The following is a 25,675-nucleotide window of genomic DNA, read 5'->3' as shown; positions in this document are numbered from 1 at the left end:
AGGAATTGATCCCATTAAATCCATCAGGGAATTCACAGCAGAGCCAGGGACATCTTCTGTCACACTCGTAATGCACAGAGACAAGCTTGGTGCTGCCTGGCCTGCAGAAAAAAAATGAATTTTTCTCCATTGATTTGTGTCCTGCTCTGAGAATCAAGGGGGTTTTAGGTGCATTTATTAGGGAAATCAGCAGCAGGTTTGGTCAAGCGTGTGGGGAAAAGTTCTGGAGGAATCTTGGGATTTGGTTATGTGGGATGGACAGAGCTGCTCTGTGGGAACTGTGATATCCACCTGATCTCGATTAGATTTGGATAATCAGTCTATATTAGACAAAAATAATGTTTCAAACATTGTGATAAAGAGAGAAAATCAGTTCTGGAGAGGAGGAGCCAAATGCTGCTCCTGTCTCCATCTGAGGCTGGGAGGGGCAAACAAAACTTGGATGAAACTGGATGCAGAAAGATGATTTTTATCATCTATTTTTACCTGTATCTATCCAAATTTAGGGTTTGATTTTGGTTCTAGGTTTCAAAGATGTAGGTTTTGATCTTTGTTATCTTCCCATAAATACCTACAGAGCTCATCAACACCAGAGGCACCAAATTCCTTCAGAGCGTCCAAGAGTTGTGCCCCTCGCTGAGGGCTTCATAAATATTTCTGTATTTCATAAAAAATACAATATCCTCAACTGAAGGTGACCAAAAGAATCACCGAGTGCAGCTCCTGGCTCTGCACAGGGTTTCTTTTCATCCCTGGGGAGGCTGAGCAGCATTTTAGCCCTGATTTTTTGGGGGAAAGTATAGAGAAATGGTGTGTGGGTGGAGTTACACGGGGAAAGACAAGAAAGCTTGGAAAACTGGAGTGTGATGTCCCAAACCACAGGCTGGCAGCCTTGCCCATGGTTTGCTGCTTTCCTCGAGGCTCCACAAACACTTTCATAACTGTTCTGAGGGGAGGAATTTCTGCTCTGTACTCCAAGGCACCGAGGTGGGTAAATCTGCTTTATTTCCCTTCTGCTGTGTGGGCTGCGTATTTCCTTACGGGGTACCTGAGGTAATTTTAAAATCTTGCTCCCCTGCACGAGGGTGAAGCTGAAGCTGGGCTGTAAAGGTGTCTCTGTGTGCCTTAAAATGCCCTTTGGGGGGGAGTTAAAATTCACACCCCATAGCCACCAGTTTCTGCTTGATTGAGCTTTGCCCTCATCGGTGAAGCGCAGCTATGACATGAAATTAAATCCGTTTTTAGGGGATTTCTTTCTCTCCTAAAAACACAAAAAGAAACCCACGCAGCAGGCAGAGCGAGGGTTTCAGCAAGCCTGAAATCTCCGATTTCCAGTGCAGAAAAAAGCCCAAAGCTAATGCATCCAGGGGAGTGTGTTTATCCTCCTGAGGAGCTTTTTCCAAGAGTCTCCCTCCAAACCCTGAATGTCGAATCTGATTTTTTTTTTTTTCATGCTGGATTTTTTTTTTCTTTTTTTTTTTTTTTTTTTTTTTTGCTGCCTCCAAACTTAACTGTTTTGCCACTGGAGAAATCCTCTTGTTTGTCTGTTAAATATCTGTATTCCTGCTGGAAATCAGCTCTACCTCACCCACATGACTGGTCTTCACTATTAATCCCAGCTGATGGCAGGGAGGGGCTCAAGTGGGAGGCAGCCCTGTGGTGAACATTGAGCTCAGTGTTTTCCCCCTGCTTCTCTCCTCTCCAGACAGGCAAAACTGTTCTGTGCTGCCGTGGATGTGAAGTCCTCGCCGTGCTGCCTCTGCCTCTTTCTCCCCCAGAAACTCCCAGGGCCCTGAATTTACAGCCCCAAAAATCCACCCCCCTAAAAAAAAAAAAAGCTCTGGCTGGATGTGGATGGACGATGGAGCAGGGGATGAATAGCAGGAGGGAAGAAAGAGTGAAGTTGGTTCTTTTTCTGGCACATGGATGCAATTACACTCAGTGCATTCCAGAGGCGTTCCTTTGAATCCTGTGCAGGTCTGCCTGCCGTCCTTGGGAGAGAGGAAGAAAAAGGGAGGAAAAGTCCCTCTTGCTGGGAGACGGAATGTCTGCATTTTCAATCCTCTTCTTAGGTAGGTTGGCTTTTTGGTGTTGCTCGCTTTTGATCTCATCAAACTTCCCCGAGTCTGCTCCGTGTGCCTGAAATTCATTTCTGGTGAGTTGGAGAAAAGGGGTTTGTAACGAGGAAACTTTCATGGGAAACTGTAATTTCAGTGGTGTTTGAGTTCTGATCCTTCTCTAGTCGCTTTATGAGCAGGTTGAGATCTCTGAATATCTGGATTAATTTTAAAAAGTGCTGGTCAAAGAGACTCATTTGGGAATGTGTGTTTCTTGTTTGAAGAGAGCAGTGCTTTTCAGGGATAAAGGAGAGAGGGGCTTGGACCTCTTGGGCAAAACAAGGTGAATAAAATGTCTTTGTTTCAGGCGGAGTGTCAAATTTGTGTAACTGTGCTGAATTGTTGGGCGCTCGGCATTCAGATGTTGAAAAGAAAAAGGGGTTATTGTTTGCAATGGATGGCTAAGATTAGAAACAGATGTGTTGGAGTGCAGCAGGGAGCAGTTGGGGGAGAAAAGGATGCAAGAAGGGGGGAAGGAGAGAAAGGGCCGCTGAAAGGAGGGGAAGAGAAGAGGGAGAGAAAAGAGAGAGGCTGATTTGTTGAGGAGGAGAGGAGCAGAGAATGGAAAAAGAGGGTGGAAAAGGAGAGTGAAGGAAAGCTGGAGGGAAAAGAGTTGGCAGCCCTGAGGTGTCTGAGGGGCTCCTGCTCCTGCAGGGGTGAGCAGTGAGCTGTGCCTCCCTCCTGCTGACAGGCACCGGCCCTGGCTGGGCAAACCTGGCCATTGCAGGGCCAGCTGTGAGCTGGAACCTGCTCAGGTGTGACAAAGGGGGCTGGGCTCTGCCTCCCTGCGAGGAGCTGAGCGCCAGGGCACGGGGGACAGGCACAAATAGGATTTTTGAACAGCTCTAAAGGCTTGTGGCACGGAAAGCCCAGTTTAAGGCTCCCGGGTGTGGAATGTGGACTGGAGAGGGAGGTTTGGTGATCAAACACAAGGTCTGTGCCGCTGCTGGTAAAGGGAGAAGTGGCTTTTGCCCTGGGGATTGCTGCCAGCACAGGTTTTCTCTGTAGGGCCGTGGTGCCAGGGGATGTGGGCACTGCAGGCAGCACTTGGTGCCTGCACATCTGCTCTGGCCATTTGTGCCTCTCTGGGGTGGAGAGAGCTTGAGAGAGCAGGGCTAGGAGCAGCTCAGCCCTTCAGGAAGCGTCTCTGTGCAAATTTGGGCACAGAGGGGTTGGTTGCTCACCTTGCTGATGGAAACAACGGGAATTGCAACCTTTGATCCTGTTCAGCTGCTGGATATTCCAATATGCTCAAGGTTTGGAGTGAAAGGAACAAACTGTTGCTGCAGAAAAGGTGGGTTTGTGTGTAATTAATATAATGACTACTTACCTTTGCTGCTTTTATCTATAAAACTTTATCAGATGTCTTGGTTTACAAGACAGGTGTTTTCTGGGGAAGGCAGAAAGCCTTCCTGGAATGGAGAATTTAAATTATCAATGTGTCCTCAGCATCTCCACTATGACAGGAACACAGGAATGCCCAGGAAAAGACACTTTGCCCTCACCTTTCCAGAGGTTTCTCAGCCTCTCCTGTCCAAGCACTGCTGAGGGGAGAATTGTCTTCAAAACTCAGAGCAAAACCTGGAATGTTTTGTTTCCTGGTCCTACAGTGGGCACTGAGCTGCCCCCTGAGCTTTACCTGCCCTGCCAGCAGAGGACTTGGTCTTTCCGCTCCTTGTCCAGCTTCATTCACCAATATCAGAAGCAAGTCCAGGGAAAAGTAAGGAAAAGTTGTGGTTCCCTGTTCCTGGATCCTCCTGAACACGAGGAGGCTGGGGAGTCTGATTTGCTGGCTAAAGCCTGGATTTTCTGCAGTAAAAATCTACAGAACTGCCAGTGATGTCTTGCTGCTTTTTTTTTTTTTTTTTTTTTTTTTTTTTTTTTTTTTTTTTTTTTTTCTCTGATAAAGTGAAGACTAATGTGGAAAAAAAAAAAAAGGTTTTAGAGAAGCCTTGAGAGGAAGGTTTGTGTTGTCATCATTAAACATCCCAGTAACGTGGCTAATATACACAAGTCTTGTCTTTTCCACTGTTTACCTCTCTGGGGCACACGAGCAGCTGTGTGAGGAGACAGGAAACGGGAGCCAATCTCTTTGAAGGAGACTTTATTAAAACAGGACAAGATTAAAGACTTGGCTGAGTGTGGACAAGAGCTCACTTTGCCAGGAGAGGCTGAGGAGGGGAAGGTGGCCCTGTAAGTTTGACATGATTGTGACCAGCTGAGGAGTGAGAGTCAAGTGTCACAAACTCCCTTTGTAACCCACTGCACCCTTGAAAAGCAGAGTTTTGAAGTGGTTCTTCGCTTCAGAGTGGAAAAAGTTCATAATAGGATGTTGCATTTTTCACCCTATAAAGAAGTAGCCAATGCTTCCATTGAAATGTGTTCCTGAATTGGTTTAAATTTTATGGGGTGGGAAATCTCCCCTTTGCCCCACTCCAAGTCAATCATGAATGTTTTTAATGACCCAACAACTGAGGAAAAAGCTGATTATCTCGTGGTCAGATCAGCTCTCAGGGGTGATTATTTGTATGCCTGGCTTTGTCACTGGTTTCTTGTGCTTTGTCACTGGTTTCTTGTGCTTTTCCTTAGCTGTTGGCTGCTGTGAGTGCTCTGCCCTGCAGGAGCTGCTGGCTTTGGGGATCAAAGCAGGAGATGTGCCAACCCCAACCCCCCACCCACCTCGCTGCCATCCTGCTGTGGGCACAGACCCCTTCCTGCAGTGCTGGGGGTCACCCACCACAGTGCAGCAAAACCTCAGCAGTGATTATGTGCCCTGTGGGAGCTGGGCTGCCAGTCTGGGGTGTCTGTCAGTCTGGGGTGTCTGTCAGTCTGGGGTGTCTGTCAGTCTGGGGTGTCTGTTAGTCAGGGGTGTCATTCTGGGGTGTCTGTCAGTTTGGGGTGTCTGTCAGTCAGGGGTGTCATTCTGGGGTGTCTGTCATTCTGGGGTGTCTGTCAGTCAGGGGTGTCTGTCAGTCAGGGGTGTCATTCTGGGGTGTCTGTCAGTCTGGGGTGTCAGTCCGGGGTGTCTGTCAGTCAGGGGTGTCTGTCAGTCAGGAGTGTCAGTCTGGGGTGTCTGTCAGTCTGGGGTGTAATTCTGGGGTGTCTGTCAGTCAGGGGTGTCATTCTGGGGTGTCTGTCAGTCAGGGGTGTCTGTCAGTCTGGGGTGTCAGTCTGGGGTGTCTGTCATTCTGGGGTGTCATTCTGGGGTGTCAGTCAGTCAGGGGTGTCAGTCTGGGGTGTCTGTCAGTCAGGGGTGTCTGTCAGTCAGGGGTGTCATTCTGGGTGCTGCTGAGAGCTGAATCCCCGCAGAGCAGCTCAGCCCTGCCCTGCCAGCTCTGAGGTGGGGGATCTCTTTCCGCGCTGTCCCAGGGCTCTGACAGCGCTGTGCTGAGCCCCAGCTCCTCCTGTCTCACTGCACAGCAAAAAGGTTATGGAGCAGCTCCTTGCAGGGCCTGCTGGCGTGAGGAATTGCCTCTGACAGCCGGCATTTGCCCAGGTACCCACGGGCTGGTAGCTGGGAAATCCGAGCTGATGCAGAGCTGGGGCTGCCCGGGGCTGTGCTCTGCTGGAAAAGCCTCCCGTGAAATCCCTGCTGGGAGAGCACAGCAAGCCCTGTGCTTGGCATCCTGCTCCCCAAACCCTCCTCTCCTGGGCCACAGCAAAGCAGAACCCGCTGGGGTAGTTGGTTTTTAAAGAAGTGCCCCCGCTCTCAGCGAGCGCGCTGGGAACTGGGAATTCAGTGGGATGCTGCTGCCTAGGGGTGGTGGAAACCAAAGGAGACAGATTTCAGAGTGCTTAAAACAAAGCTTGTGGTCCTTTATTTCCCAAAAACTAAAGGAGAGTTTATTCCTGTTCGTTTTCCAGAAGTGGTAAAAAAACAAAGGAGAGAGTTTTCAGGTTCCTTAAAACAAACTTTGTGGACCTTTATTCCTGTTGGTTTTCCAGAAGTGGTAAAAAACCAAAGGAGGGTTTTCAGGATGCTTAAAACAAACCTTGTGGACCTTTATTTTCCAAAAACCAAAGGAGAGCCTTTTCAGGTTCCTTAAAACAAAACTTATGAACATTTACTTCCCAGAAACCAAAGGAGACAGATTTCAGGGTGCTTAAAACAAAGATCATGGACCTTTATTCCCCAAAAACCAAAGAAGAGAGTTTTCAGATTCCTTAAAACAAACCTTGTGGACCTTTACTACCCAAAAACCAAAGGAGACAGATTTCAGTTTCCTTAAAACAAAGCTTATGGATCTTTATTTCCCAAAAACCAAAGGAGAGTTTCCAGTTTCCTTAAAACAAACCTTGTGGATCTTTATTCCTGTTGGTTTTCCAGAAGTGGTAAAAAACCAAAGGAGGGTTTTCAGGATGCTTAAAACAAACCTTGTGAACCTTTATTTTCCAAAAACCAAAGGAGACAGATTTCAGGTTGCTTTAAACAAAGCTTTATTCCTGTTGGTTTTCCAGAAGTGGAAAAAAAACCAAAGCAGGGTTTTCAGGTTGCTTAAAACAAAGTTTATGCATCTCTATCCCTGCTGATTTCCCAGGAGTAAAAACCAAAGGAGACAGTTTTTATGTTGCTTAAAGCAAAGCTTGTGGGCTTTTATTCCTGCTGATTCCCCAGAAATAGTAGAAGGCAAAGGAGATTGTTTTCAGGTTGCCTAAAACAAAGGTTAGGGACCTCTATTTCTGCTGATTTTCCAGACATTTCCAGAGTTTCTCAGTGATAACTGGAAAATAGCAAATATATGATATATTTTAGTTTTCTTTGGCTCCTTCTCTTGCCTTTGATTGTCCCATGGTGTTGAAGGTTGGTGGTACAAGGGCTTTGCCTCACTTTTTTTTTCTAACATTTAGCACAAACCTTGGCTCAGGAGTGGTGTAAAAAAAAACAAAACAAAATCAACCAGCAACTGGGAAAAGAGGTTTTGAGTGTGATTTTGTGTCTTGATTTCACCTCCCCTTTGTCACTGGCTCCTGAAGGAATGCAGGGAACTTGGTGGTGTATTCAGCTTTAAAAAAGGACAGCTCTCCCCAGGGCAGCTTCATGGGATTGATCCTAATTTCTCTCAAATTCCAAGAGCAGGCAACAGAACATCGGCTGTGTGAGAGTTGTGGGTTAAATTCCAGGCTGTCAGAGGAGTGTGGGTTAAATTCCAAGTCTTTATTAGCACACTGCCCTGGGAATACCTGAGCAAAGGGAATAAAGGAGAGCAGAGGATGGATTTGGCACCCCCGGGGGAATTCAGAGGAGGCAGACAAAATTGAGTTGCTCTCTGGCAGAATATCAGGGTTAACACTCCTCTGAGACACTCCAGTTCTTCCAAAGCCAGGGATGGTTTGCATCAAATATTTGCTGTCGAGACACTTGATGATAAATTGCCTGTTTTTCTCTAGTGGTGCTTTGTTTTGTATTAAATAGTTGGGATTTTTAACAATTAAAACCAAAAAAACTTTATTTTGGAGGAGTTTTTTTTAATCCAGAAATGACATTTTATCACGAGGAAGAAAAGGGAGAAAAGAATAACCTGCCAGAGTGAGGAAAAGCAGCCAAATTTGTGGAGAAAAAATCATTTTTATGGGAAGTATAGCCAGAGGGAAGGCAACTTTTCTGAATTTCCCATGGAAAACAAGTGGTGTTTTGCCTTTGTACCCACCCTGGCTTTGTCTCCTCCACATAGAATTAGTGGTTTGGTTTTGGGGGGCCCTGGCCCATTTCAGAAGGATAATTTGTGTAAGAGCAGCACAAGCTTCTTCCCAGAAATGCCACTGCACAAGTGGCACAGAGAGATCCTGGTGTTTATCCTCAGGATCACAACCAAGAGCCCTGCTCTCCCCCAGGCAAGCACGGGGTGTTGGGGGGCATTCAGCAGGTTTGCAGTCTGGGATTTGTTCTCAGAGCCAGAAGGAGATGTGAACAATCCCTCTTGGATGTATTTGGGAAATCTTTTCTAAGTCCTTGTTACGCTGGACTAAAAATCGTGTGTATACCAATAAAATTGGTGTTGCAATGCTACAAATGGCACTGCGAGCTGCTTTGTGTGCCTTTTCCCCACAGTTTTAATCAAAATACACCTTAAATTCCTGATTAAACAATGCCCTGTGTTAGCCCAGGCTGCAGGCAGTGTTTGTGCATCTGAAACGTGTTTTATTGTGCCCATTTGTGTGCTACAGAAGAGGCTGCTCCAGGTGCAGAAGGAGCCTGGTGGTGCTGTGTTGAAAAGATGAATGGGTCTGTTTTGGTTGTTTTTTGTTTTGTTTTGGTGTTTTGTTTGTTTGGTTTTTTTTGGGAGGTATTTTTTGTTGTTGGTGGTTTGGATTTTTTTTTTTTTTTGGTGGTTTTTTTTTTTTTTTTTTCCTCCAAAGCTGTGTCTTCATTTGTTTTTAGAAATGCTCAGTTTACAGAAGCAGCCCAGCAAAAAGTCAAGGGTGAAGCCAGGTCAGGGAGGTCTGTGAGTAGAGCCTTGACAGGACAGCGCAGGGCTGGGCAGGAAGCACAACAATGGAAAATGTGTGAGAAGTCAACAAGCACGGGGCAGAATTCCAGCCCCTCCATCTCCCGGGCTCTCTCCTCCCCTCAGCATTGCTGGGGGCAGTGACAGCCCCCTCTGTGCTCTGTCCCTTTTAGTTTGGCCCCACCAGGGTTAAATGTGTTTCCTCTGGGTGCACCTGGAGCTCTGCACTGGTTGTCAACCCAGAATAAAGCTGCTCCTTCTTGCCAGAAATAGCCCAGTCCTAGAAAAGGAGGATGGGCACCAGGCCAGGCTCTCCTAAACCACACCTTGGCACCTTGGTTAATTTATCTGACTCCTTAACGAGCTCTGGCTCTTCTTTGCAACAAGTTGTAAAGGGGACAGAGCAGCTCTGAGGTGCTGGATGTGACAGAAGGCCACAAAACCCACCCTGTCCTCCTCTGCTCCTTCCCTTGCTCCAGGAAATCATTTGGCAGCTGAAAAAAGGCAAATGTTTAAGTGAGAACTTCCCAGCCCCAGCGTGTCAGAGTTGCTGTCCCACAAGGATCAATACCCATCAGAGCCTCTCTCTCCTCCTGGGGAGCTGCCAGGATGGTTTTTTTGCATGGCAGGAAAACCAGGCTGAGCCCTGGCCGGGTGGAAAGGTTGGAGCTCAGCTTAGTGCCTGCAGTGGAGCTGCCTTTGGAGGGAAAAGGTCACTGAGGATTGGGCTGGTTTTGTGACATTGCCTGGCAGGAGGGAGGCTGCTCTGAAATGGAGCGTGCAGGGTTAGAGGCAAGGCATGAGCACGGCTCGGGCTCTCCAGGAGAAAGGGTCACTCCACGAGAGAGCTTTTGTTCAGCCCACGTTGCACAGAGAGCATTTAAAGCACACCTGAGACGGGGAGAAGCTCACACACACGGGTGGGTGCGCCCTGCTGATGGTGCTGGAGCACTTGGAACATGTCTAACTTAAATTCATTTTAATTTAACTTCACTTAAAGTGATTTTCCTCCTGATACATCCCCAGATGTGGGCACAGGAGTGATGTGCAGATCCTTAACAAAGCTGAATCCAAGCTGAAATCCTTCACCTGCCACCTGGAGGGACGAAGCTTTATTTTCTGGTCAGATATTTATCTAGTATCTGATTTTCTAGTAAGGTATTTATTTATTTATATTAATTTATTTATCACATATTAATGGTTTTTGGTGTCCCTGGAAGTCGCTTGAGCTCCCCCAAGAGATGATCTCATATTAATGGATTTTTTGGTACCACTGTGCTGAGGAACTCCACTCATGAAGTGCTGCTGTGCTCTCAGAGAAACCTCCCTGAAAGGAAATCCTGGGCTCTGAATTACTCCATGCTGCACATGAAAAAAAGGAAAATGAGTTTTTTACAAATACACGGAGTGTATTGTGGCTGTGAGGTGTTTTGAACAGATTCTCTCCCTAAGTGCCTGGATGGGCTGTTAGGAGGCCTTTTCAGAAATGTAAAATAAAAAAAAAAAAAGAATGACTCCATTCCGCTCCCTTTGTGCTTCAGCAAAATATTGGAATTAGGTGGATTTCCAGTATTTGGAATATTTGAGATGGGTGCCGGGTGAGTGTCACAGATGACTCAGGCTGTGATTTTCCTTACAGATCTGATAGGATTTCAAAGGTCACAGGAATGTTTAACACAAATATGAACCTTTATTGGCCAGGTAGGGCCAGGAATCACAGAGTGCCTTTGTGTGTGTTTGTGCTTTCATCCAACACAGCAAGCCTGGAATATTGAACTGAACCACAGCCAGGCACTTCTTTTTTTTCTTTTTTTTTCTTTTTTTTTTTTATTATTATTAAAAAAAAAAATATTGCAGGGTTTTCAACCTTGAAGGCAAATCACTTTATGACTTCATTGTTTAAATTTAGGTTTTGTTTTGCGGGGGGATCGTTAGACTTGAAGCAAAAGCCTTGTAGCCCAGGGACTGTCACTTCTGATTACTTCCAGTGACACTTCCAATTATTTCCAATCACAATTCCAGGGACAAGAGGCAAAAAGGAGCCACATTCTCCGACATCATGGCTCTATTTTCCCCTTTTCTTTCTTTCCCTTTTTCCCGAACAAAGCAGCATTTCCCGAAGCTCTGCAGGGAGAGGTGCAGAGGCCGATGTGGAGCTGTAATTCCGGGGTGGATCTGCTGGAGTGAGGCTGGAGGCCGGTGTCTGGCGAGGTGCTGGCACTGCTGCTCTGGATCCTGCCTTGTTGAGCAATGTTAAGGAAATTGCTTCATTCTCCCCAGGCTCCGGCTGGCACTAGCACTCGCTCCAGAGCAGCAGCATCAGGCTGCTCCACCCCCCGTGCCCAGGAGCTGCTCCTGGAGAGCAGGACACAAAATGGGACACAGGGATCTGCTGGGAGAGCTTGGGAGACTCCCAGCGACACCAAACCCAGGATTTGGTGCAGTGAGTTTTGTCCAGAGACACAAAAATTCTGCTTGGGGAGCTCAAGTGACTTCCAGGGACACCAAACCCAGGATTTGGTGCAGTGAGTTTTGTCCAGAGACACAAAAATTCTGCTTGGGGAGCTCAAGTGACTTCCAGGGACACCAAACCCAGGATTTGGTGCAGTGAGTTTGGCCCAGGGACACAAGAAATCTGCTGGGAGAGCTTGGGTGACTCCCAGGGACACCAAACACAGGATTTGGTGCAGTGAGATCCCCCAGGGACACAAGAATCCCCTGGGGGAGCCTGAGTGACTCCCAGGGACACCAAACACAGGGTTTGGTGCAGTGAGATCCCCCAGGGACACAAGAATCCCCTGGGGGAGCCTGGGTGACTCCCAAGGACACCAAACACAGGGTTTGGTGCAGTGAGTTTGGCCCAGATGAGCCCAGGCTCCTGCACCCTTCATAAAACGAAGCAGGAGCCCTGCCCGATTTCCAGAGGTCTCTGGTAGCCTCACTTGGAGCCCCTGGAGCATCAAACCAGCCTGAAAACGGTGCCAGAGCCCTCGGGCACACCCAGCCAGGCCTCTCCCCTGCAGTGGTGCTGCACTGGGCTGTGAGGCTCTGCGAGCAGCTCTGTGCTTCAGACTGGTGCAAGAGCTGGGCTCTGCAAGAAGGGGATTTTATTAATATTTTATTGCTATTTTATTCACATTGTAATAATTTACTAAAACTGTATAAGTGAATATTTACAATTTGGATACTGTATTAATGTTTATTTACCATTTACATATTTACATATTGCCGTTTACGTTGCGTGAATGTTTATTTACTAATTGTATATTGCATTTTTGTTTATTTACTATTTGTACATCCTGCAAGTGAGCAGCAAGCCTGGTGTGGTGTTTAGAGCCACATTTGAAGAACCTGAGTTAATTTAGGATTCTGGGCCTGAACATTTCCGAAACAGCAGCAAATGAAATGTAGCTTTACGTGGCGACTGACAACCTTTAACTTTTAAAGTAGAAATTAGATTTATCAGTGACCTGGCTGGGTGATTGCTTCTCACTGCCTTCACCCCCTGGTGCTGTGGGAGTGCTGGGAGCTTGGCTTTTCTCATTTTCTCAGTGCTGCAGGTGTCGGGTGTCACTGGGAGCCACCTGTGCCAGCCCCATCCCTTCCTGTGAGGAAAACTGCGTGGCTGTGCAGGATGGACGCTGCTGTGACGTTCAAACACGGCTGAGTCGTCCCTTGAGCACAGAGCAGCCCACAAATCCTGTGCCAGCTATTGCAAATGCAGGTGAACCCGTGGGAGGAAATGCTGATGTCTGACTCCAGCTCAGGAGGCTGAATGATTTCTTTATTAGAACTATACTGTAATACATTAATATATTATTTAAAGGCGATACTAAAATTACAAACCTACTTTTTTAAACTATTATATCTAAGTAACAACTCACAACCCTCTCTGAGAGTCCAGCCACAGGTGGATTGGATTGGACTGGATTGGATTGGACTGGATTGGATTGGACTGGATTGGGTTGGGTTGGACTGGATTGGATTGGATTGGATTGTGTTGGACTGGATTGGATTGGACTGGATTGGGTTGGATTGGACTGGATTGGATTGGGTTGGATTGGATTGGATTGGGTTGGATTGGATTGGGTTGGGTTGGATTGGGTTGGATTGGACTGGATTGGGTTGGATTGGGTTGGGTTGGATTGGACTGGATTGAATTGGGTTGGATTGGATTGGATTGGATTGGGTTGGATTGGATTGGATTGGCCACCAGGCTCAAACAATCCTCACCATGATCCAACCAAGCAATCAACCCAGGTAAACAATTCTCCAAACACATTCCACATGGGAAAAACAAGGAGCAGAAATAGAAATTGTTTTCTCTTTCTTTCTCTCTGTGCACCTCAATGAAAATCCTGAGAGAGAGAAGAATGTGCCAGTGACAGTCAGTGATGTTCAGAAGCTCAATTCCACCTGAGCAATTTGACATCAGCTCCTGGGCTCCTGGCCATCAGCTCTGCTGCTGCTGTGGCATTTTCTGTTTGGGTGGGGTCGGGTCCATCACAGTGTCACTGAGGTGGCCCTTTGGGACAGCCTGGTGCTGCTGCCCCAGGACTCAGCATCTCCAAGGAGCTGTTTGGATCCATCCAGTGCCATGGAGATGTTCCCACAGTGCAGCTTTGTCTGTGGTCTCTGCTCTGGGCAAAACCTCTCCTGTTTCCATTGTTTCAAGCCCTTGCTTGGAGACAAAGGGAATTTTAGCCACACAAAGCAGAGCTTTTTGTGTTGACAAATGCCTTTTTTTTTTTTTTTTCTATTCAAGGGGGATATGAAGCAATGGTGAGTGTCTTCTGGTCAAAGAAGCATTCAGGATGTTGAGGTTCCAGCCTGGATTTTGCCAGTGATTCATGATTTAGTGATTCAGGCTTCCTTTTTAAATGCCTGCTCATTTTGAGTGTCTCCATTTCCAGTGTTTTAAGGGATTAGTGCTCTGGAGTTTGTGAGTGTGGGGACACCCGAGCGGGGTCACACCAGAGGAGGTGACACTTGGTGTGTCCTTTAATCCCCCCAGGTTTTGGGGGGGCACTGGAGAGCTGAAAATGCTGTGTTTGTCAGCTTCGTGCTTGCTGTGCAGAGGGAGAGTGTCAGAGTCCAGGACATCCCTGTGGCTGCCCTGGCTGGCTCCAGACCCTGGAGGGGGTTTGGAGACCTTGGCACGAAGTCAAAAACACCTGTGGCTTCCATTTTAGCCCATGGAAAAAACTGCCAACTTTGTGTGAGGAATTACAAGCCACAAGGGTTTGAGTAGTGTGGTAGCTGAATTAACACAGGGTGAAAAAGTGGAATTTTGGGGTTTTTAGAATATAATTCAGGGGTAAAAGATGGAGAAATCTGGGTGTGTCCTGGCCTTCTTTCCCTTCTTGCCCTCCATGTCTTGGTGTGATGGTGTCACTTTTCTGTTGGTTTAGGATAGGCACACACTGCCCAACAGAAACGACAGATATTGGTGCATTGTTATAAACAGACTGTACGTAACTTTTGATATAAAATGTAAACACTGTCCAAGATGGCACGCCAGACTGCCATGGCTTCGGTACCAGGCAGACCTCGGCAGGTCAGAGAGAGAATATTGTAGATAAGAAAAAATAAACAACCTTGAAAACTCGACCTCACGCGTTCCAGACCTCTTCTTCGGCTGCCGGGCTGGGGGAACAAGGACTTCTACAGTGTCGGGGTCATTCCAAGCGGGCAAACCCCGACAGGAGAGCACTCAGACCGTGCAGCCTTTCCCTCCCGAGCCGCAGAGTGCTCTGAAACCGCTGCAGAAACGGGGCTGGGGAGCCCAGCCCGCCTGTTCCACCTGCCTTAATGCGGGAAGAGGCTTCCCGTGCTGTGCCAAATGCATCCCGGCTTTTCTGGCTTTGTCAGCTCCTTCCTCTTAGCCCGAGGCTACCCCCGGAGCCAGCAAAAACCACAATTCTGCAGCTGCCGCTTCACTCAGGCCCCGTGTGACCTGGGAGGAGGGAGAGGCTCCAAACTCTGCTCTGCAGACAGCGATGCTGAATTACACAGGGCTTCTTCTTCTCTAATGACTTGGGCTCGCATTTTTCCCGTTGAGCAGCGCCCTGGGCGTGCTGCTCCCATTGTCGGGCAGCCAGGAATGCGTTCCCATTAGGAAAAGGCTCCAAAGGCGGTGGAGGCCGCGGGGATGTCACAGGCATCCTCCCCTCTCCATATCCTCCACAGGAGAAGCCAAAACCAGGATGTGAATGGAGGAAACGTGGCCTTATTTAATTTTTTTCTGGATATATGGCACATTTTTTCTGGATATATTGATTTTTTTCTGAATATATAGGTATTTTTCTGTTTGTATTAATATTTTCCTGGATTTTAAGTGCTCTGAGGCAGGGATTGTTTCTTTGCCTGTATGCAGTGCTCCTTAAAACACTGCAGATCAAATATTTGTATGGAAATCCTAAGTTTTAACCAGGTTTAAATCTGGTTTTGTCCCTGCCTGCTGTCCAAACGAGCCAGGCACCTGGTTTGCATCTCTCTGTGGCATTCCAGAGCATAAATTCCTGCACAAAAGCTGGGATCTGAAGATATCTTAAACAAATTCTTTACTTCCTTCCCTTCCTCCTGACAAACACCTTTAAGAAAAAAAAACATTCAGGGGGATAAAACAAAGCTGACAACAAAAGCTGATTATTCATGCATGTAGAATGATTTTAACTAGCCAGTTAGGCAATATTGACATTTCCCTGCCTTGTTGGTGCTTTTCTGAGCACTGCTGGAGACTGTTCTTTGTTCACAGGCACCACTGCTCTGATACAGCACAACCTGCTGGGTTTTTAGGGTTTTTTAGGGGTTTTTTTAGGGTTTTAGGGTGGTGCAGGGCCTGTTCTATCCCACCTCAGTGATTGTTAAGTGAATTTAAAAACTATTTGCTGTGAGTGATTTACTACTGTGCCTTCACACCCTTTTTTTTTACCATCGCCTCATGGAGGCTGTGCTGGGCAGAAGAAAGTCCTTTATTTTGACCAATAAAATTCGCCTTCCCCGAGGAGAACCCTTTGAATGCAAACCCTTTTTCTCACTTTGCAGTGGCACGTGACATATGCAGGAGCCTTTCCCCTCGCAGTGAAGCGATACACGGAATAAATAAACAGACCCCACAACCTGGGGTAGTTATGAGGAGGGTCTGTACGTCAGCGCCCGGCACAAGTGAGATATTGCTCCAAAACTTGTGCCCTGAGCCTCGGTCTGACCCACACCTTTATTCCCAAAGCTGTTCCATATGGAACACATTGCACAACTTTTCCATGCATATTCAACCCCTGGCCCTGCCTGTCCTCGCCTCTCATGTTAAATGAGTCCAGGCCCTTCTGGGCACGCCTGGTTTGCTGTGGTGGTCGCACGGGGGTCTCTCGGTGGTCCTGAGGCTGAAGATTTTGATCTTCCTCATGACTGAACTTTTGAACTTTTCCTCTTTGCGGGTGCGCTTTTGGTCCTTTGGTGCTGATCTGAGTACGTCTGTCAGTCTTGATAGGCTTGGAGACAGAGGAGCTTCTTTATCTGGGTTCTTTGCCTCTTCTGGTATTGCTCTTTATGCAAGAAGCTCTAGAAATGTGCATTTTCCTATGCCCTTTGTACCAGGCAGAGGTTTCTTAAGTAAAAGGTTAAAATTCAACACGTAACTCTACAAGCTAAATTATAAATGCTTAATTCATTTTGTTAACCTAACTCTAAAAATCTCTGTTTCAACAGTGCCACTCCCGCAGCCTCCCCCTCTCCCCGAGCAGCCTCGGAGCCCCTGTCTCCCCCACCGTGTGATGCAAACCCGTGTGTGCAGCATCCCTTTGCTGCTGGCTGCAGCTTTTCCTTCCAGCTCCTGCCCCTCGGGGTTGTCCTCTGTGAAAAATGCATCTTTTAGGATTGGCTTTTGGCAAATATTACAATGAATATTACGTGTGTACTGTTAGAAAGTTATGCTGTGTTAATTCTCTTAAGTAGTGTGTTAAATATAGTTTTAGGTTATAACATCATGTTAAAATAGAAACTCTGCGATGTAAGATATTTTTCACTAGTTCAAGAAAGAGATGAGATAATCAAGAAACTCCACACAGAGATAACAGCCACAGGGCACACAAAGAGTTACAGCCTCCTTATCAGAAAAGACAAACATCCTTCCACCTTCTCTCCGTCTTTATGGAACCACCAGGGTTAAAGGGAAGAAGTTGGCAAAAAACAAGAAAATTCTTAATTTGCAAGGAATTTCTGCGTCATGTATGAGATCTATGAACATGCAACAGGCTGTTGCTTTTCAGGGTTGTTCCTTTGTTCACAAGGCGTGGTTTGGGCAGCTCAGTGCCCAAAAACATCCGCACGTCCGAAATTCTTTGCTTTTTGTAATTGTCCTACCTCTAAATTTTTATTACTCTAATTGTATTACTATTTTTATAACCATTTTATTATTATTAAACCTTAAAAAATTCTAAAAACAAGTGATTGGCGTTTTTCACGTCCTCTCAACATTTCCTTTGCTGCAGCGTGGAAAACCCAGCGTGCCCAGAAAAACCAGCAGCCCCAAGAGCTCCTGCCTGCTGCCGAGACAGGCTGGGAGTGTGCTGGAGCTCTTTTAACTCCGTGTGCTCGTCTTCTCTTGGGGGTTTGGGGCTTTTAGAAGCCTTTGATGGGGTCTGCGATTCTCTGTCTCTGTCATCTCTCCCCACTGAAAGCTCCTGGTTTAGCAAGTCGAGCTCAGGAGCAGCTTCAGCCCATGGAAGGCAAATTAATTTCCAGTTCCTGCAAGGATGGAGCTGATTCAGGCAGGAATTAGCGCTGCTCTTCCACCCTTGCTGCTGATTTAAATGCTGCTCCATTTTTTATGATCGTCTTGTAAAAGCAGAACAGAGGGGGGGGGAAATACTCCAAACAATAAAAAGCAAATAAATTCTGGTTTTCTAAAATATCTGTGTGGGGATTGGAACAGAGCTCCCTCAATGCTCTCTCCTGGAAAAGATATCTCCTAGCTGGAAGTAGGATCTGCCTGGCAGTGAGAGTTAATTGCCTTAAAAACTCCTGGATTTAGGAGTTTGTGATGTTCTTGCCTCTGAGGAGAGCCAGTTCTCTTCTTCCCTCGCTGATTTAATGTCCCAGCTTTGCTGTAACTTCTGCTGTGCCTCTGAAAGCTTTAATTCATGGAGGGGACACAGTGTGTGGTCTCCTTGTTACTAAAACTGATAATCTTATCAGCAAGTGAGGGAGAGGCCGTCAGAGGCTCCGGGACTGCTCTGGGTGAGGAGAAGGAGCTGGGTTTAGGCTGGCTCTGGCTTCTGGGAGGAAAGGGCAGGAGCAGCTCTGTATTCCTGCTCTGCTCATGGTTTGAAATCATTCAGGGGCTTTCTTTTTCTGTGTCAGCACTGTCAGAGCCTATATTCCTCAAGCAAAAGAGGCCATCCTACCCCAGCAAGAGAAGGACTTAGTGAGGAATCCCCTTCAGCAAGGATGTGACAAGCAGACTGACAATGTAGGAGAAAGGGGAAAAAATATCCTGAGCCAATATGCATAAAATTAGGGCCTGATTATGAGGCAGAATTAAAAATAAACCGGGAAGAATTCCCCTGGTGGAGGGAGCTGGTGGAGCAGCAGCATGGGCAGCTGCTGGTGCCAGCCGTGCGTTCTAAGAGCAGTAATTAGCAGGTAATGATGATGAGAGTGCCTAAAAAGCCTCCCTCGCTGCTGGAGCCACGCAGGCAGGGCTGGATGGAGCGGATAAATGGAATTCCTGCATCCACTTTGAACAGCAGCCACTGCTCATCTCCCCCTGTGCCCTCTGATCCAGGAGCTGTGCATAATGGATGAACGTGCCAGGGAAAATGTGCTGGGCAGCTGGGGGAGATGAGAAATCCTGGGGCAGCGGGGCTGGGCTGTGCTCTGGGTGCTCGGACAGGTTCTCCTGCTGGGCAGAGGGGCTCCGAGCAGGATCTGCCCTTCGGGTGATCCGGAAATCTGAGCAGAACACTGCCCTCGAGCTTCAGGTGGAGCTGGAGACTTCCTGCAGGAGCAGGGGTGACTAAAGCATGGCAAATGGCGTTTAAAGCGTGGGATTTTTATAGCAAACAAGTCAGAATCCTTTGTAAGGAGACGAGATGGGAAGACAGAAAACTGTGGTTTTTCTTCCAGTTCCAGTGGTGACTCTGTCATCCACTGGAGTGAAAATTTTCACTGTTAAAATTCTGTTCTGTTGTTGATTAACTCATCTCATCTCATTCTCTTGTTGATTAACTCATCTCATCTCACCCCCAGTCCCACAAGGTGCTTTTGACAAGTCCTTTTGGAGCCTCGGCTTCCCCTGCTGTAAAACAGAAAGGGAAATGTCTCATTATATAATGGAATCTCTGGTCTTGAGACAAAATGGGGAGTATTGGTAAATAATTTGATCATGGTTTTTATCAGGCTGCCCTTTCCAAAGAGCTGATAGCTGCTGTCTGCTTGCATTTGTATTTCGTGTCACTGGGATGGAGCTGTGCCCTGACAGAGGCAGCTCTTTCAGCATTTAGGGAAGAAGGCTTTGAAATCTTAAGGAGCCACACAAGCCCTTGCCAGAATTCTTTATAAATTTTGTAGGAAATACACTCAACCATACTTCCTAAAAGAGGAAATGCTTGAGTCCTGTCTCCTGTGTTTAGAATAAACAGAGTCCAGATAATTTAATCTAAAAGGAAAACGCTCTTTTGAGGATAAACAGCCTGAATAAAACATTTCTGAGCAAAGCCACGTCCCCCCCTGCACACCCCAGAGAGGCTGGGATCCTGCAGGATGCCAGGAGCAGCTCTGAGCAGGGAATTGGCCTCACCACAACCCCGGCCCTGCTCAGAACGCCCTGTCCTGCCTGGTACCCCAAACACCGCCCTGGATCAGCCCACAGCTGGGCACATCTGGCTGCCTGCTCCTACAGAAATGTCAAATATTGCCCGGCAGACACTTTGGGGCTGTTTCTGGATGTTAATGAGGGCCAGATGGAGACTGGGCTGCTCCAATCTGCAGCTATTTGATTGGTTTCATTTTATTTATTTTATTTTATTTTATCCCTTCTCTACTAAGCAAAAACAACGAACAATTTCCAGTGTGAGGAAGCTGTTGCTGCTTTGTTCTGCTGATCTGGCTGAGCTGGAGGAGCCCAGGAGGGAAAATCCAGGCTGGAAAGAGGGAAATGAGGGATTGCTGTCGCTCCAGATGCAGCAAGGACAGCAAACAGGGATGGGAATTGTCAGGGCAAGAGCCACACGTGAAAGTGCCCAGGGTGCCAGGATGTGCTACAGAAAACAGGGACAGTCAGGGCTGGGACACTGCTGCTTTCCAGTTATTTTAAATATTAAATAGTTAAATATTTTATATATAAAATATTTAAAATAACGGGAATCCAGTTATTTTCAATATTAAATATTTAAATATTATATAGAAATTATATTAAATATTAAATATTTCAAATATAAAATATCTATTTAAACTATTTATGAATATTTATAAAAATATATTTATATCTATTTTTATATAAAAATATAAATATTTTAATATAAAATATTAAAAATAACAGGAATCCAGTTATTTTAAATATTAAATATTTAAATATTATATAGAAATAATATTAAATATTTTAAATTATGGGAATCCAGCTGTTTTAAATATTAAATATTTAAATGTTATCTATATAAATAATATTAAATGTTTAAAATTATTATAATCCAGTTATTTTAAATATTAAATATTTAAATATTATATGTGCATATATAAATACACTATTTAAATATTAAATATAAAAATAACGGGAATCCAGTTATTTAAAATATTTCTTAGCATAAGGCAAAAAAAACCAGTTAAAAGACAGTTATTTTAAATATTCAATATTTTTAATAACTGGAAACCAGTTAACAGGAACTTTAACTTTGCCTGTTAGCTTGTTTCCAGTTATTTGAAATATTCACTTAACTTGTTAGCTTGTTCCTAGTTATTTAAAATATTCCTTTACTTGTTAGCTTGTGTCCAGTTATTTTAGATATTCCCTTAACCTGCTAGCCTGTTTCCAGTTATTTGAAAGACTTCTTTGCCTTGTTTCCAGCTTGTTTCCTCCGGCCTGTTGGATTGAGTTTTTTTTTAAGTGGGGTGTGGCAGGTTCATTCTCTCTCTCAGGATTTTTCATAGAGGAGCACAGAGGAAAGAAAGAGAAAACAATTTCTATTTCTGCTCCTTGTTTTCCCCATGTGGAATGTGTTTGGAGGATTGTTTACCTGGGGTGAGTGCTTGGTTGGATCATGGTGAGGATTGTTTGAGCCTGGTGGCCAATCCAATCCAATCCAATCCAACCCAACCCAATCCAATCCAATCCAACCCAATCCAACCCAACCCAACCCAACCCAATCCAATCCAACCCAATCCAATCCAACCCAACCCAATCCAATCCAATCCAATCCAATCCAATCCAATCCAATCCAATCCAATCCAATCCAACCCAATCCAACCCAACCCAACCCAATCCAATCCAATCCAATCCAATCCAATCCAATCCAACCCAATCCAATCCAACCCAATCCAATCCAATCCAATCCAACCCAACCCAACCCAACCCAACCCAACCCAATCCAATCAAATCCAATCCAATCCAATCCAACCCAATCCAATCCAATCCAATCCAATCCAATCCAATCCAACCCAACCCAACCCAACCCAACCCAATCCAATCCAATCCAACCCAATCCAATCCAATCCAATCCAACCTACCTGTGGCTGGATTCTCAGAGAGGGTCACAAGTTGTTAGTTAGATCTAACAGTTTAAAAAAGTAGGTTTGTAGTTTTAGTATCTCCTTTAAATAATATATTAATGTATTACAGTATAGTTCTAATAAAGAAATCATTCAGCCTCCTGAGCTGGAGTCAGACATCAGCATTTCCTCCACCGGGTTCACCTGCAGTTACAGTAGTGGGGCACCAATTTTTGGATTAAACCCTTTCCTGACCCAGATATGGGGCAACTGAGAGGCATTTGAAAAACTTTTATTCCATTTTCAGTCTCATGAGAAGGGTGAGACAATACAGCTGTCATAATTCACATTATCACAATCAGAAGCCGACTATTTCCTAATTCCAATACACAATATTGTGTTTTAATTACTCTATAAGTGTTTCTTGGCCTATCAGCTTTGGCTATACCATGCTGAAAATGCCTGAAAGCCAATAATCTAAAATTACCCCTCATAAATCCTTCTACAATGCATTTTTCATAGTTCTGTTCCTCCAAAGTATCTATCTATCTATCTATCATCTATCTATCTATCTCTCTCTCTATTTCTCCAAAGTTTTTTGTTGGTTTTTTTTTTTTTTTTTTTTTTTTTTTTTTTTTTTTTTTTTTTAATAAAACCAGCCTTTAAAACTTGTTTCCAGCTCCATTTCTCTCTCAACAATGTCTGTCCTATTCCGTGGCATTTCTAAGTCAGCATTTCTTACCTCAAAATTTACATACAGAAACATTCTGTCAGATTTGAGAATTTTCTACAAATCCATTTCCCACACCTGCCTGGCAGAAAACTCAGGAATAAGGAGCCAGGAACTCCAGAGTAGAGAAGAACAGTGGTTGATTTAATGATTGTTTCACTCTGAAATAATCCAGTGTCAGGTGGAAGAAAACCACTAAGTGGAATCACAGCAATATTGGGAATTTATTGTTGATTATTCAGCAGCTGGGGAGAAGCATGTGTTGATATTCTGGAAGAAATAAATCAAATTTCACTTGTCATTGAGCTTCCTAAATAGGCTCAACCGACAAAGATCTATTTTTGAACAGAAGTTAAACACTTTGAATCTGTTTTCCAGCAGCTGGATGTTCCATTTCTTGGGATAATTTCCTTAATTCCTGAGGAAAATGGGTCCAGTTCTGCCTTTGTCAATGCTTAGCACCACATCTTCTGCCCAATGCCACCAGTGAGGCCAGTTTTGGCAACAGCCTGTAGGACTAGAATTCTCCAGAAAGGAAAAGTGGGAATCTTTACAAGATCTTAAATCAGTTTTAAAAAATGCAAAGTCAAGTTTTGGTCCTGCTGTTCTTGGGTTGTGGGAAAGGAAAATACTTCAGGTTTTGCTGATACTATTTTATTTAACATTTATTTACTGTTTTATTTAATTTGTTTTTTATTTAATGATTTATTCTAGTTTTTTGCTGATACTGTTTTATTAAACTGTTTTATTTCACTCCAAATCTGTCTTCTAAAAGATTCTAAGGACTGAGTGCTCATAATAAAAATTTGGATGCTGTTTAGCCTTGATGGGATGGACCCAGGTTTCCATGGGAAAAAGGGAACCAAACTGGGGAGGAAAGTTCAGCTGACTGAGATTTTTCATGTTTCATGGCCAACACCTGAGTGAAAATAAAAACTACAGACTGAGTTTATAGATCTGAACTGCTGAATTTGAGTGGATCTGATGTTGGCTGTGCTGAAGAAAAGAGCTTTTCTCAAAGTGATGGTGGAGTTGGAACAAAAACAGTCCGAGGAACCTTTTGAGGGGTTTGAGCTTTGGCTTTGGGAGAGTTCTGTGTAGCCTGGGGTGAGGAGCTGCCCTCCCACATCTCCCTGCAGCCTCCCAGCCACGCTCTCAGTCTCTGGCTGCTTGAGGACACGAGAGATGTGTAAATAATCAGAATGTGGGGCTTTGTTTAGGAGCTGGTGCCTGCAGAGCCTTTGCTTAGTCTGGGTCAGGGAAAGGTCCCTGCTCTCAGCAGCTCCAGGAATGTGAGCCCTGGCAGGCTGGGGGTGGCTCCAGGCTGTGTTTGCTGTCACACACACAGGATTTGGTCAGATTGTGCTGTCTGGCACCTCTTGCTTTACCTGCTCGTGTTTTAGAGCAAATATTCCTGCACAGGTGTCCAGGTGAACAGCAGGCTGGGTTACACTCAGCCCAGATGGAGAGTGCTGGGATAATCCTCCCTCTTTTCAGGGAATCTAAACTCATTGAGTCATGGAAATCCCAGCCTGGGTTCTTAATGAGCCCTGGATCCTAACAGCATCTGACAGCTGAGGCTGGTCCATGCTCAAGCTCCCCGGGATCAGGACAGCCCCTGCTGCCTTTGCAGAGCCCTCTGAGAACTCTTCAGAATGGGAATTTAAGCTCTGCTAGCTGGAAGTTTGGCAAATGCAGACTAGAAAGTGAATTTCAAGCAATTTTCTGTTTCAAAGAAAAAAGATGCTGCCGGAGCTGCAGGCTGCCAAGCTGCAAGCACTGTGGTGATGTTGTGTGCTCTCTGCTGCACTAAAAACTGCTGAAACTCCACCCAAATCACCTGTTCTGTTTTGACAGATCTATTGCCAAACGGTGCACTTCATTTTTGCAGTTTGATTGTTGGTTGAGACTTAAATTGTGCTCTTAGAAGGCCCCACTGAACTGTTATGGGCTTAAAATCCCTGTTAATTCTGAGCTACAGCTGCCTCATGCATCACCATTAAATGCAAATTTAGGTACAGAAATTTGTGGTAATGACTGCACCAGGTCAGATCCTGGACTCTAAAAAAGGCCAGGCAGGTGTCTGACTCACTTTCCTGTTTTACTTTAGTTTGTCTGTTCAAATATCTTTTGTGACCCATCTCAGTTTCATATTAGAGGCTTGACTTCTCCTCAGTCTTATAATTTGTTCTAAAGATATCCACAAGGCTGCTTTTGTTCTCGTGAGAAACCCCAGGGAGTTTGAGGCTTTGTCAACCTCACCAGCTCTTTAAAATAACATTTAGCAAACACAAGTTCAGGAAAAATAGAAAGCCAGAGGAACTGGAATGCAAGTCCAGGCTGCTAAAGGGGTGGCATTTAAATGGGTTTGAAATTGTGAGGAGTTGAACTGCAAAAAAAACCCTGCAGCTGTTTGATTTTTTTCCCCCAGCCACTCGATAACCTAAAGATTTTAAGTCTCAAATTCTCCTTTTTGAGTTTCTTCATCAGTCTTAACTTGCCTGGCCCCCTTTTGCACAGAAATTTTCAGATGCCACAATCACAACTTGGATATTCTTTATGCAGCACCTAAATAAAAGATACCCTTGGCACTGCAAGAAAAACCTTCAGCTGTTTGTTTTTTCAGCTTTTTTTTTCCCCCCCAGCCACTTGATAACCTAAAGATTTTAAGTCTCAAATTCTCTTTTATGAGTTTCTGTATCAGTCTTAACTTGCCTGGTGTCTCCTTTTGCACAGAAATTTTAAAATACCACAATCACAACTTGGTTATTCTTTATGCAGCACCTAAATAAAAGATATCCTTGGCTAATGCAAATAATATCAAGCCACATCTCCAGCTGGCATCTGCAATTTGCCAAATTTTTAGCCAGAAGAGAATTTTTACTCAGCAGTAATTTGGCCTTAAATGTGAAAGCTTCAGATGCTCTGTTTTTCAATGCCTTTGGAATAGATTCCCCACGTCCTTCCAAAAGCAGGGAGGCTTGTTTGTAGCATTTATCCTGAATTGTTTATTCATTTGATCTTAAAAGTTCTGTGGGGGAATCTCTTATCAGCTCGGAAATGTGGCTGCGGTAGTAAACTAGGAAGCTGTGACATTAAAAGTAATTGACATTAAAATGTTGTGACATTAAAATTAATCACGTTTGATGGATGCTAGAGACTGAATCCACACGGCTCCCGGGTTCGTGTTCCAGCAAGCTTTGACATTCACTCTCCCCCTCAGTTCCTGCAGCACTTATGTAACTGCTGTCCCCAGCACTGGTCCCGAAACTGGGAGCTCCTGGAGGGAGCTGGGTGGTGGAGAAGGGATTTCCTTGGAATTCTCCACCTGGAATTGGGAGCTCCTGGAGGGAGCTGGGTGGGAAGGAGAAAGGATTTCCTTGGAATTCTCCGTCTGGAATTGGGAGCTCCTGGAGGGAGCTGGGTGGAGAAGGAGAAGGGATTTCAGGGATTTCCTTGGAATTCTCCACCTGAAATTGGGAGATCCTGGAGGGAGCTGGGTGGGGAAGGAGAAGGGATTTCCTTGGAATTCTCCACCTGAAACAGGGAGCTCCTGGAGGGAGCTGGGTGGGGAAGGAGAAGGGATTTCCTTGGAATTCTCCACCTGAAACTGGGAGCTCCTGGAGGGAGCTGGGTGGGGAAGGAGAAGGGATTTCCTTGGAATTCTCCACCTGGGA

General features: G+C 45.4%; 1 protein-coding gene across 1 annotated transcript in view; it reads left to right on the top strand.

The window, feature by feature from the left end:
- Positions 1-1,933: 1,933 nt before the first annotated feature.
- Positions 1,934-25,675, top strand: part of CLMP (CXADR like membrane protein) — a 52,435-nt gene continuing 28,693 nt past the window's right edge. Inside the window, 1 exon segment of the mRNA XM_053996820.1 lies at positions 1,934-2,072. Within this exon segment, the coding sequence (XP_053852795.1) occupies positions 2,045-2,072 (28 nt within the window). The 5' untranslated portion in view covers positions 1,934-2,044.

This window comes from Vidua macroura, chromosome 22 (assembly GCF_024509145.1).
Source record: "Vidua macroura isolate BioBank_ID:100142 chromosome 22, ASM2450914v1, whole genome shotgun sequence".
Lineage (NCBI taxonomy): Eukaryota > Metazoa > Chordata > Aves > Passeriformes > Viduidae > Vidua > Vidua macroura.
Note: the sequence above shows the minus strand (reverse complement) of the source record. Positions and strands in the feature narration are given on the sequence as shown.